The 13,704-nt window shown below is 38.5% G+C and overlaps 1 protein-coding gene across 2 annotated transcripts in view; it reads right to left on the reverse strand.

The window, feature by feature from the left end:
• CPD (carboxypeptidase D) overlaps positions 1-13,704 on the reverse strand; it is a 67,224-nt gene that overhangs the window by 1,511 nt on the left and 52,009 nt on the right. For both annotated transcript variants that reach the window (XR_014079574.1, XM_081580190.1), the window contains exons 13-20: positions 11,093-11,288; positions 8,347-8,482; positions 7,310-7,441; positions 5,149-5,244; positions 4,978-5,042; positions 3,612-3,743; positions 2,026-2,211; positions 1,277-1,376 (exon numbers count right to left, since the gene is read on the reverse strand). Coding sequence is in view for 1 of the 2 variants with exons in the window: in XM_081580190.1 (XP_081436316.1) it covers positions 1,277-1,376; positions 2,026-2,211; positions 3,612-3,743; positions 4,978-5,042; positions 5,149-5,244; positions 7,310-7,441; positions 8,347-8,482; positions 11,093-11,288 (1,043 nt within the window). In the remaining variant the exon portion in view is untranslated. The remainder of the gene's footprint in view (positions 1-1,276; positions 1,377-2,025; positions 2,212-3,611; positions 3,744-4,977; positions 5,043-5,148; positions 5,245-7,309; positions 7,442-8,346; positions 8,483-11,092; positions 11,289-13,704) is intronic.

The raw sequence follows: 13,704 nt of genomic DNA on the forward strand, positions 1-13,704 counted from the left end.
ATTACGCACAAAATTAGAAAAATATAGATAAGCAAAATGCCAAAAACCCAAACCCCAAACTCTACTTCCTCACATTTCCATTATCCTCAGATCCTTTTTAACAACCCTAGTGCATATTTTTTCTGGATTTTCCTCCATGCATGTGTGTATGTATACATATACATTTTTTTCTTTTACCACAATGCAGAATTATGGCTAATGCTGTGCAACCCGCTTTTTAAAATCAATCAATGACTTCTACTTTTCCTTTCCAGTAAATTTTCATCTCATTCCAAATCCCTCATTTTTTATGTAAAATATTTTTACATAAGGTTATCAGAATAAGAGTCTAAGAAACAGAAAATACAACTAATGAAGTCATAATAAAAATTAAGCACACAACAGCAAATGGGTGGCAGAGTCAGATTTAAACTGAATCCCAGCTTCTGTCTTTCTAAGCACTTCGTGATTCATGCTTTATCTGGTTCACGTTAAGAACTAGTCTACTGTAGACACCACACAACAGGCCCCATGATTTGCCCATGTTTCCAATACACCACTCTGTCTCAACCAAGGGTCTCTCCCCAACACACCCTGTAATAAAACTTGGTTATTTTCTAACAGGTCCAAGCTCTCCTTAGAAATAAACCAAGGTTCTTTGTGTCCAAAGATACAATACAGCAGTGTTTATTGTTTTACCACATTTTTTCCTTCTTAAACTTTCAGTAATTCAAGCAATGGCACATTAATCCTGGAGGAAACAAATATTCCCTCCTTCCAGGATCGTGGGAAAAATAGAACTAATATAAGTCAAAGTCCAAAGTACTTATGATCTTAGCAAGTCATTCATTCAACCAACAGTGAAGTGGCTCTTCCTTAAGACCCACTACATGCCGCCCATGGTTCTAGGCTCTGGGGAGGCAGATAAAAGCCCTTTCCTGTCAGAGCTCATGCTTTAGAGAGGGAGACCAAATACAGACAAATAAATGACCAAACATATAATGTAATGGCAGCTAGTGAGAAGTACTTTAACCCAAGCATGTGAGGCAAAGACAGTGATAGGGGTATTATTTTAGCTAGGGTAATCAGGGAGGAAGGTCTCTCTGTGGAGATGACGTTTGAGTATAGACCAGAAAATGGGAAGGGGCAAGCTGTGAGAACATATGGGAAAATATTCCAGGAAAATCATGTTTAGGTAGGAGACAGTAGAGGAGAAGGTTCAGATGATTGTGGAGCTGATCCACTCTCAACCTGAAATGTCAGGATGAGTTTTTAACTTTGACTACTGAAAATTTACCTGATACAGTTACCACAAGCTCCCTTGGCAAACCAAAAATCCGGTTATCTGTGTCAAAGACTATTACCACAGAACTTGCGGCATCATGACGCACAAAGACCTAGGAAGATAAAGTGCAAGAATGAGGAAAAAGTTTACTTAAGGTATACTATATCCACACTATGTTCCTAGGGCCTTTACAGCAAACCAAGGAGATGGTTGGCTGTCATCTAAAGTATACAAAATGCTACAAAGATTTCCCTTTTGTTGCTAAAGGATAGAAAGATAACTATCATAATCAGGAGATGGTCCATTTTTCTTTGTTGCCTACAAGCTTCCTAACAAGAGTTTAATGTTAAACAGAAGTTTAATCCCTGGTAGCTCAGCTGGTAAAGAATCTGCCTGCAATGCAGAAGACCCCAGTTCAACTTCTGGGTCAGAAAGATCCCCTGGAGAAGGATAGGCTACCCACTCCAGGATTCTTGGGCTTCCCTGGTGGCTCAGGTAGTAAACAATCTGTCTGCGATGTGGGAGACCTGGGTTTGATCCCTGGGTTGGGAAGATCCCCTGGAGAAGGAAATGGCAACCCACTTCAGTATTTTTGCCTGGAGAATTCCATGCACAGAGGAGCCTGGTGGGTTATAGTCCACGGGGTCGCAAAGAGTTGGACACTAGGCAACTAACATATATATCTAACATATATATATTCCTGTTTCTAGAAGCATTATTAACAAGAATTTACGTTATACCACTCAAGTTGAGTTTCTTACCTGTGAATGTTGTTGCTGATACCCATCAGCGATGGCGTTGATGTTATGGACACCTGGGGCTAACAGTACGTGGAAATAACCTCCATCTTTTGTGTGTACCTTTATTCCTTCATTGAGCACAATGACTGCTTTAGAGATTGGTTTTCCAGTCTTATCTTTAACAAATCCATGAACTCCCTTATGAACCTGAAAAAAAACGTTTAAAATATAAATTTGTGTTTTTGATAAATGGAAATATTGCCTGCTATATCAGTAAACAAAGAATGTCACAGTCATCAGCGATTGTAGCCACAGCAGATGGTGAGCTGGTAAGCCCTGAGGGAACTTAGGAAGCAAAAGAATATTTGCCTTCTAGCAGCCATCAGATTGCAGCCACTCCCCATGGTGAGCCCTGAGAAAGCTCAGAATGTGAAAACACAGGATACTGGCCCCAGACAGCTGAGGTGCATATCAAAGGAATGATTTCAGTGGGCTCACACTCTTGCATCTTCCCATGTATAGAAAATGGCTAACTTCCTTAACTTGAGATAACTGGTTTTCTTTAATTAACAACAATCTTTTGATGTTAAGACTACCTGCCCTTTGTTGCAAAACTCCTATATATCCTGGCTCCTCCCCAACTTCCTTGGAGCAGTTCTTTCAGGGTTACTGGAGATCCTGCCTCCAGGCTTTAAGTCCTAAAAGCTCTCACTGAATAAAACATAACTCTCAACTTTTAGGCTGTGAATAATTTTTTAGTCGACATTTTCATGATGCCAGATATCTGAGGGGCAATAGATTGAGACATGACATAAACCAAAAAAAACCCTCCAGAAGGCTGGCTTATTTCTCCCTCCCCACTGACTCTGACCTTGTTTGCTACTCATTCACTGCTGCAGAGGCACAGAGATGGAAATAAGTGAAAAGAGGACTCTGATATAGTCAAGCCTAAAATGTTAGAACCCAAATCTCCTATGCTTTGAATGCTTCACTTCCCACCTCAGGAGTAACGCTGTGTGATATTTCAATGGAAGAACCTGTGACATCTCACAGGGTTAAATTACTTCATCATACAGCAGGTATGTGAACTCACGGCACCTATTTAGGCAATATAAAAGGAATAAAACTCTCCTTTCTACATCATTTAAAATAAATAATACTGAGGCTTCCCTGGTGGCTCAGTGGTAAAGAATCCACCTGTCAATGTCAGAGACATGCGTCTGATCCCTGATCTGGGAAGATCCCATATGTTGTAGAGCAACTATGCCCCTGTGCCACAACTACTGAGAGCCTGTGCTCTAGAGCCTGGGAGCCGCAACTACTGAGTCCACGTGCCCTAGGGCCCTGCTCCCCAACAAGAGAAGCCACTGCAGGGAGAAGCCTGAGCACTGCAATGAAAAGGAGTCTCTGTTTGCTGCAACTAGAGAAAAGCCTGTACATCAGTGAAGACCCAGCACAGCCAGAAATAAACAAATAAAAATAAATAAAATTATTAAAAAAATAATATCAATAACACAAAATTTTGGTAAAAGATGAGTAAAATGTTTTCATAAAAGTTTCCATTGAACATACTCCTGGGAGTTCGCTTCTAAAAGAGGATTACTCACCTCCACCAACATGCTGAGAAGAGATTTCTTATTTTCTGCCCACAACGAAGGGAGTTGTGCTGCACTAGGAAAGTAGCAGCAGCTCGTATACACTGTGATCTCTGGACAGTGGCCATAGGTGACACTATAATCCTGGAATATAAAATTCACAGACAAATGTAGGAAGATGAATAAGCACAAGTAAGAATGGGGCTTTGTAATGCTCAAATGGGATGAATGGAATAAAAAGATAACTTGGCTGATGTAAACAAAGAATCTGTAAAGCATTTCACAGCCAATATAAGCAAACCCCTTGGTATTATAATCAGTCACAAACACTTCTACTCCTAAGAGAATTCTTAAGACCAGGGGTTATGTCTAATTCATTTTTACATCTCCAGTGCTTCCTACAGTGCCTGGTTGGTAGAGGGGTTGTTGCTATGGTTTGTTGAATAAATGAAAAGTACATGCAGAGTGCCAGCTTCCCTTTAAATCCTGGAACTTCATTGCTGTTACTGCTGTTTTTGAAGTTCTTAGAGGCAGAAGCACAAGTACTTGCTCTCTGATACCTGAAACCTGGAGGCTCAAGCCTACCATACAGCAATATAGCAAATATTTAGGTGGGAACTACTTGTGTGGACAAGTTCCAAAACCTAACTTTCCACCTTCCCCCGACTGCCAAACCTCTTCTTCTTAATTCAATTCAGTTAATGACAATAACTCATTTTATCACACGGATATGAAATCTTTTGTCTTTGATTTCTTGCTATCATCTAGAATTTGCCAAATCTGGTGAATTCCACCTCTACAGTATCTCTGAAACTTCATCCCTCAATTCTACTCCCATTGCCACTTTTCTATTCTCGGCCGTCAGTGGTTCTTGTCTAGGCTATTCTAAACCAATCTCCCTGCACCACAGTCTCTCCTTCCTCCAAACCATCTTAACCCACTGTTAAGAGATTGATTTTTCCATAGCACAGCTCAGATCATGTCACCATATCCCTGTTCAAAACCTCAATGGCTTCCCATTCCTTACTAAAACAAAGCATTCAAAGCCTCAAACTCTCTTTCTATTCTTATCCTCTGTTGCTCTCCATTACACCTCATATTCTAACTAACTTAGGCTGCTTCTCTTTTAAAAAACCTTTATGTTGTATTGGAGTATAGCTGATTAACAATTTTGCGTTAGTTTCATGTATACAGCAGAGTGATTCAGTTCTACATATACGTGTATCTCTTCTTTTACAAATTCTTTTCCCATTTAGGTTATTACAGAGTATTGAGCAGAGTTCATTCACTTAACTGTATCAGAAAAGCCACCTATTCTTTCACTCCATGTCCATTACATATTTACAATCCCATTCTCACCGTATTCTATAAAACATACCTTCATGCTGCCCAGGTGACTGTGCCATTCTGCTCCACGCATTACTCCTCCTGGAATATTCTCATCTATAAAAGCATTGAGAGATGTAATGTCAATAAGATCATATAAGGCAAGTCCTTGTCCTCTCTCCAAACAGCAACAACAGTAACAAAGGGTAGGGAAAATACCTACCTGATTTATTGGGGCAACTGGGCTGACCTATATGCATCGATGGATGGTTGTTTGCATAGAGAGATGCCAGATGCTTTAGAGTCTCTTTGTTTTCCACTACAAAAAGAAAAATTCAAGTTAGCAGAGAAATCAAAAGGATTTTTCTCCAAGTTCAACTTCATGGACACAGAAATCATATTCCTTTCCTTCGAGTAAATCTTGTGCCTCAAGGAAGTTGATTGAGGAGTTATTATAATTAAGTACATGGTTCTGTTCACCCCAAATAGGGAAAGGAGTATGTCAAGGCTATATATTGTCACCCTGCTTATTTAACTTATATGCAGAGTACATCATGCTAAATGCTGAGCTAGATGAAGCACAAGCTGTAATCAAGATTGCTGGGAGAAATATCAATAACTTCAGATACACAGATGACACCACCCTTATGGCAGAAAGTGAAGAGGAATTGAAGAGTCTCTTGATGAAAGTAAAAGAGGAGAGTGAAAAAGCTGGCCTAAAACTCAACATTCAGAAAACTAAGATCATGTCATCTGGTCCCATCACTTCATGGCAAATAGGTAGGGAAACAATGGACACAGTGACAGATTTAATTTTCTTGGGCTCCTAAATCACTGCAGATGGTTACTGCAGCCATGAAATTAAAAGGTGCTTGCTCCTTGGAAGAAAAGTTACAACCAACCTAGACAGCTTATTAAAAACCAGAGACATTACTTTGCCAACAAAGGTACATCTAATCAAAGCTATGATTTTTCCAGTAGTCATGTATGGATGTGAGAGTTGGACTATAAAGAAAGCTGAGCGCCAAAGAATTGATGCTTTTGAACTGTGGTGTTGAAGAAGACTCTTGACAGTCCCTCAGACTGCAAGGAGATCAAACCAATCAATCCTAAAGGAAATCAGTCCTGAATATTCATTGGAAGGACTGATGTTGAAGCTGAAACTCCAATTCTTTGGCCACCTGATGTGAAGAACTGACTCATTGGAAAAGACCCTGATGCTGGGAAAGATTGAAGGCAGGAGGAGAAGGGGACGACAGAGGATGAGATGGCTGGATGACATCACCGACTCAATGGACATGAGTTTGAGCAAGCTCCAGGAGTTGGTGACAGACAGGGAAGCCAGGTGTGCTGCAGTCCATGGGGTTGCAAAAAGTCAGACACAACTGAGTGACTGAACTACTCTAGTCTGTTCACCCCAGAATAATCTGACCAAGAAGAGAAGCAACTTTCTTTTTTTTTTTTTTTTCCTTTTTTCTTCTTTTTCTTTTTACAAACCCTTGTGTCGAGGGGCAACTTTCTTATATTAAAAGGCACTGTGAGTTTAACAAGTCACTGCAGAAAAATACAAACCTATTTTGGTATGTTTTACTACATATGGGGGCAACTGTGGCCTAATTACAACATTCCTTGTAAGCTTGAAAATGTATTGAAAACAACACAAATTATCTCCACATACAATGGCCTCAGACAGATTCAACAGGCAACTGTTTAACTCCCCACAAAGTGCAGTCAGGCACAGTTTAAAGCAGGAGAGGGGAATTCAGTACCATTGCTTCCCTGATAGCTCAGTTAGTAAAGAATCCGCTTGCAATGCAGGAGGACCCTGGTTCAATTCCTGGGGTCAGGAAGATCCACTGGAGAAGGGAAAGGCTACCCACTCCAGTATTCATGGGTTTCCCTTGTGGCTCTGCTGGTAAAGAATCTGTCTGTGTTGTGGGACAGCTGCTCCAGTATTCTTGCCTGGAGAATTCCATGGACTGTATAGTCCATGTGGTTGCAAAGAGTCAGACACAACTGGGCAACTTTCACTTTCACTTTCAATGTTTGGTTACATGATACGAATTTCTTGGGGTGAGCATTGTGTCTTATTCACTTTTGTATTTCCAATATCTACAGACATAATAACTGTTCCATAAATGCTTATGGAGTGAACTGAACAGGTGTGACAAGATGGCTACACTGAATAAAGAAAGCTAGGCTCCCTCCTACAAAGAACTGTTTGAACTGTTGATGGATGTACAGTCTTCTTAGGCTGGTTATTCATGCAGTGTGCTCAAAGGCTCACCATTTTAAAAAGTTTCAGAAGGGACATTACTTAATTGAAATTTGAAATTTCCTATCTAAGCTTAAATGCTATATATGTAAAGTGACATTCTACATACCTGTTTGCACTGGCTTGTCATATGGGTATGTGACCAGCACCGAACCACCATCTAGAGCAACAGAAAGACTGAAGTCTTGTTTCTGAATCAAGTTTTCAATGATGGCTTTAGTCTCAGGTTGGGAGGCATTACCTAAAATATAGAAAAGTCAAACATAAAATACCGAGTTTTGAAATTTTAGTATGAGCAGTTAAGAAAATATTCCCTACTTGAACATAGTCAAAAGGTTAACTTACAAAATCTGTAGATATATACTTTATTACACTATAAGCCACGATCTCAAGAAAGAAAGATACATCCTAGAAGGCAGGTTATTTTGAGTTTTACATATTTTAGATAATACTGAAAGGTCAATGACTCTTAGCAAGTTTAAGAAAATTCTTACTGGAAACAAAAAGAGATAGAAATATCCTCTCTCAGAAAATGATAACCTGTTTTTGAAAGAAAATAAGATTTTCAGAAATTTTCTGCAGCATTGTTTGCAAGAACAAAAATTAGAACGAAACTAAATGTCCATCAGCAGGGAAATTGTTGAATAAATTAGAGTACTACAATACATTAATAGCATACTAAAATGTCATTAATAAGAATGTTAGAGATTTGTAAGTACTAAAATAGACAGATATCAGTGATGTATCCAGTGGAAAAAGTTGCAGAATATCTGTAGCTGATGATCCTTATATTTAAGTAAATAAGAAACAGGCCTCTTCAAATCGACACACACATACATCGTGTGTGTGTGTGTGTGTGTACACACATATATAAGAGAGTAGAGAGAGAGAATATCCATCTCTGTATAACTAGTGATGGCAACTTCTCCCCAATATTGGATTTCGAAGAAAAAACTTGAATTACCTTTGCAAATGAAAAACAAAGAAAACCTGCAAAGTTTTCAAGATGTCTCTATTCATTTATACTGTACATCCTAGACAAGACAGCACCCCTTACTCATTTAAATAATAGGCTCAACCGATCTCCTAGCAAAGAGAAATAAAATTATCTGCAAAGTACTTTAATGGCCTAAAAATAAGTCTTACTTGTGAAGTCTGTATCCAGGTCTTTGCCATGAGCATTTGTCTGTCCTGTCTTGGAAGTACAGTCTTTCTCTTGTGCTTTCTCTCGCCCATCTGGATTTAGAGAAGGGACAATCACAATTCTAGTCCTGTCAACCAACTAAAACAGAAACAAAAATAAATGGGTTTATTAGCTCTATGTGAAATCAAAAGATACCTTGCCATGCCTCAAACAGAAAGTCTTCATTATTTGTTTTAAACACAGATTTAAAAGGCAGAATTGAAAAATAAAATAAAATTCTTTCTTGCTCCAAATAAATTTTAAAAAGAATCAAAAACTGTATAACTAATGTTCCTAGAGACCTCCCGATAACTTACATCAAGGGTCAAAAACCACCGCCTATAGACTAAAATCCCCTGGAGGAGGAAATGGCAACCCACTCCAGTATTCTTGCCTGGAAAATCCCATGGATAGAGAGGGCTGGCAGTCTACAGTCCATAGGGTTGGAAAAGAGTCAGACATGACTGAGCACACATATACATAGGCTAAACCCAGCCTGATGCTTGTTATTGTAAATAAAGTTTTACTGGTGCACAGTCTTGCCCATTCATATGACTGTTTTCATTCTGCAATGGCAGAGTTGAGTAGTTGCAACACAGAACATCTGACCCACAGAGCCCCAAGTGTATATTATGTGACCCTTTACAGAAAATGTTTGCTGACCACTGGCTGGCTTAGGTCAATAATAATGGCAATATGGTATTTCCAGATTAAAAACTAGAACATATAATGTTCTAGTTGACAAATATCAATGTACATCTGGAAATGATGAGACAGAAGAGTTGAAATCAGCATATCAAAGAAATATGGGGTAGGATATTTGTCTTACCCAAATAATTTCTCCTTCAGATGATCCATATCCATTGGTGTTAATACCTATATTTATGGCATGAACTTCTTATGTAATTTATCCTAAATATTTCTAATAGTAAATCAGAATAAGTGATCCCTGGTTTATTTGTTCTGGTAAAACAGTCAATAGCTTGAAAATATATTTGTAATCCTTTAATTAATTTATTCTAGAATCTTTCCCCTGAGGGAGATTTTCTTCCTAAAGTATATATGTTTGGGCTTAACCACAGGTCTCTGGTTATATATATATTTCTTTGAAGTCTCCAGACAATTCTGACACTTAGCTCAAAACAAATGGCAATCTAAAGCATTGTTGTTGTTGTTTAGTTGCTTAGTTGTGTCCGACTCTTTTGCGACCCCATGGACTGTAGCCCACGAGTCTCCTCTGTCCGTGGGATTCTCCAGGCAAGAATACTGGAGTGGGTTGCCTTTTCCTTCTCCAGGGGATCTCCCCACCCAGAGATCAAACCTGTCTCTTGCACTGCAGGTGGATTATTTACCAATGAGCTACCTGGGAAACCCAATCTAAAGTGATCTAAGCCTAATTAGACCAGTGAGGCAAAATCTCATAAACTAGGAGTTTTGAAATTCATAGATGTTGTACCTTTTATAACCATAAGATCAGTAGGTAGCAATTGTGGCCAAATAATAGAATACTCTAAGGAGCTTTTAAAGGAATGTTGAAAAAAAAATAAATAAATAAAAAAAAAATAAAGGAATGTTGATGCTTCTGGGGATGGAGCCCAGCCACTGAGATTTTTAAAAACTTCCCAGATTTTTCAATGTGTAGCCAGGGTTGAGAACCACTCTCCTAGGTAATCTCCCATTTTTAAACAACAACATCAACAAAATCTTTGAAAACAGGAAGAAGTCAATGGGATCTCCTTTTTTGAAAATTTTTTGATCAAGTCTGATTTACGTTCACCTCACCTAATCCCATATCATGGGATCCTAATCATGACATCAGTTCTTTCCAAATTTCTCTCAGTGGAGGCAGTAGAGTAAAACAGAATAGCATAGGCTTTAGAGTGACACACACCTGGGCTTAAATCCCAGCTTTACCACTTAGTGCTGTGTGACCTCCTGTAAGTTATCAAATATCTCTGCCTCGGTTTTCACATCTATTAAATGGAGATAACATAATTGCAGGGTTGAGGATTAGATTATGATATATGTAAAGTACCTACAACATAGTAGGTATTAAACAAATACTACTTCCTTTTCCCTTTCCTAAGTTCTATACAGACAGTGCCAATTAGTGAGTGTTCTAAACAGAGGCGTACTCTTTCCTTCCTTTCTCTAACACAACACAGAAACTAGGCTGTTTAATCATATATAAGCAGCTTCTGGACCAGGATTATAGTCTCTAGTCATGGATGACTGGAGTTGGCACTGCTGTGCCACTTTTTCTAAAATCTCTTAGCATCCAAGGTGTCCAATACTTTGATCTTTATTACATGAAAAGAAAAACTATTTCTCTTCCACCTCATTTTTCAATATAGTACCCTAACTGTAAATAACTGGCAATGGAAATCCCTCAAATTAGAGTGTATATCACTGTGAGTGAAGAATGGAAAGGTAACATAAAGGAATAGAGGACTGGATGCAAATCTTTATTATTTCTTTTCCTCTCTGGCTCTTAATATATACAAAGAAATATAATAGACACTATTAACAACTGTATACCAAGGTCCATTTTTAAAGAGTAAAGTTTATAACGATCTTAAAAGTACCACTGTATAAAAATCTAACAGGAAATTAAATTTTTTAAAAAATGATGCCTTGATATCAGTACACAATCAGTGAGTCACTGAGCTTTATCCTTTTAAAGCATGTCAAAACAGGTTATTCTCTTACCTGTGTAACAGCTGGGTTCTTTTTGTAGTTTAGACAGAGAAATTCTGCCAAAGCCAAAAGAAGTTCAGTTCCAACTGGAGCATTGCCATGGATACCAGCAACAAAACGAATCTTTGGTTCTTCAGGCTCAGATACATTGGGCTTATTGGAGATTTCAAGGGACCAAATGTGACGATATTCAGCACTCTGTCCCAAACTGTCAAAAACCAGAATCAAAAAGTCAGTAAGCGATCAAGTTACTTACTTGATTGCTTGATTACTGTTAATGCTGCCTTACAGATTTTAAAAACAGAAATGAGAACAAAATTCGAAAAGTCTTAAAAAAATCTTTAAAGAATAAATCTCTGTGTCAGAATACTTAAAGAAAATTAGGTTCCCTTGATCAAAGAAAGTCAAACAGATGTGAGATACTATCAGATTTAGGAATGACTATGATTGAGAACTGCATTCCTTCAAGTCCAGTCATTCCTTGATCATCTTCGTGATGTTTACCCAATCTTCTGTAATCTGTACTATTTCTTTAGTTAGCATATGTCTCTTAAGTTAACTCACTTAAATTTTTATTACTGAAATCTCTAAATATACACAAATGCACAAAATCTTACTTTTAAGATCTAAATTAATTTATGTGAATAAGACATTTTATATTTTAAATGCAGTACCAGAATCACAGAAAAACTAATTTTAAAGGCCTGCTTTCTCTGATATAAAGAAAGACTTATTAAGAGTTAGATAGAAAAAAAAAATTGGCACTAAACCGAGGATTAATAGTATAGACAAAGCACTGCTTTTGCACGAAGGTATTTAATGATACTTAGTAACCACTGGAGGGCCACCTAAAACTGTCTTGCATCCCACCACAGGCAGATGTTGTACATTAGTGGGGAACTATTTTAACAAAAAATGCATGCTCAATTGCATTTAAAGGTTGAAAAACTTCACTAAGTAAACGGAAAGCAAAACAATGTCCAATTTTTTTTTATTTTAAAATAAGAAAGTCTTTAACCTCTATATTGCACTAAGATGGACAATATTAAAACATGACCTGGGCAGAAAAGCTCAAGAATCAGTTGAGGCAAAGGAAACTATAAACAAGGTGAAAAGACAGCCTTCAGAATGGGAGAAAATAATAGCAAATGAAGCAACAGACAAACAATTAATCTCAAAAATATACGAGCAACTTCTGCAGCTGAATTCCAGAAAAATAAACGACCCAATCAAAAAATGGGCCAAAGAACTAAACAGACATTTCTCCAAAGAAGACATACAGATGGCTAACAAACACATGAAAAGATGCTCAACATCATTCATTATTAGAGAAATGCAAATCAAAACCACAATGAGGTATCATTTCACACCAGTCAGAATGGCTGCTATCCAAAAGTCTACAAGCAATAAATGCTGGAGAGGGTGTGGAGAAAAGGGAACCCTCTTACACTGTTGGTGGGAATGCAAACTAGTACAGCCACTATGGAGAACAGTGTGGAGATTCCTTAAAAAACTGGGAATAGAACTGCCATATGACCCAGCAATCCCACTGCTGGGCATATACACCGAGGAAACCAGAATTAAAAGAGACGCGTGTACCCCAATGTTCATCGCAGCACTGTTTACAATAGCCAGGACATGGAAGCAACCTAGATGTCCATCAGCAGACGAATGGATAAGGAAGCTGTGGTACATATACACAATGGAATATTACTCAGCCATTAAAAAAATACATTTGAATCGGTTCTACTGAGATGGATGAAACTGGAGCCCATTATACAGAGTGAAGTAAGCCAGAAAGAAAAACAACAATACAGTATACTAATGCATATATATGGAATTTGAAAGATGGTAACAATAACCCTATATGCAAGACAGAATAAGAGACACAGATGCATGGAACAATTTTATGGACTCTGAGGGAGAAGGTGAGGGTGGGACGTTCTGGGAGAATAGCATTGAAACATGTATATTATCGTATGTGAAACAGAACACCATTCCATGTTCGATGCATGAGACAAGGGCTCAGGGCCGGGGCAATGGGATGACCCAGAGGGATGGGATGGGGAGGGAGGTGGGTGGGGGGTCCAGGAAGGGGAACACATGTAAACCCATGGCTGATTCATGTCAATGTATGGCAAAAACTATTATAATATTGTAAAGTAATTAGCCCCCAACTAAAATAAATAAATTTATAAAAAAAAAAGAAAAAAAGAATCAGTTGAGGAAGAGAGGTAATTGGTATCTTCCAATGGAAGAGAGGTAATTTCAGTTCAGTTCAGTTCAGTCGCTCAGTCGCGTCTGACTCTTTGAGACCCCATGAACCACAGCATGCCAGGCCTCCCTGTCCATCACCAACTCCTGGAGTTTACCCAAACCCATGTCCATTGTGTCAGTGATGCCATCCAACCATCTCATCCTCCGTTGTCCCTTTCTCCTCCTGCCCTCAATCTTTCCCAGCATCAGGGTCTTTTCAAATGAGTCAGCTCTTCACATTAGGTGGCCAAAGTATTGAAGTTTCAGCTTCAACATCAGTCCTTCCAATGAACACCCAGGACTGATCTCCTTTAGGATGGACTGGTTGGATCTCCTTGCAGTCCAAGGGATTCTCAAGAGTCTTCTTC

The sequence above is a fragment of the Giraffa tippelskirchi genome, chromosome 3 (genome assembly GCF_054371585.1).
Source record: "Giraffa tippelskirchi isolate mGirTip1 chromosome 3, T2T-mGirTip1v1.2.pri, whole genome shotgun sequence".
Classification (NCBI taxonomy): Eukaryota; Metazoa; Chordata; class Mammalia; order Artiodactyla; family Giraffidae; genus Giraffa; species Giraffa tippelskirchi.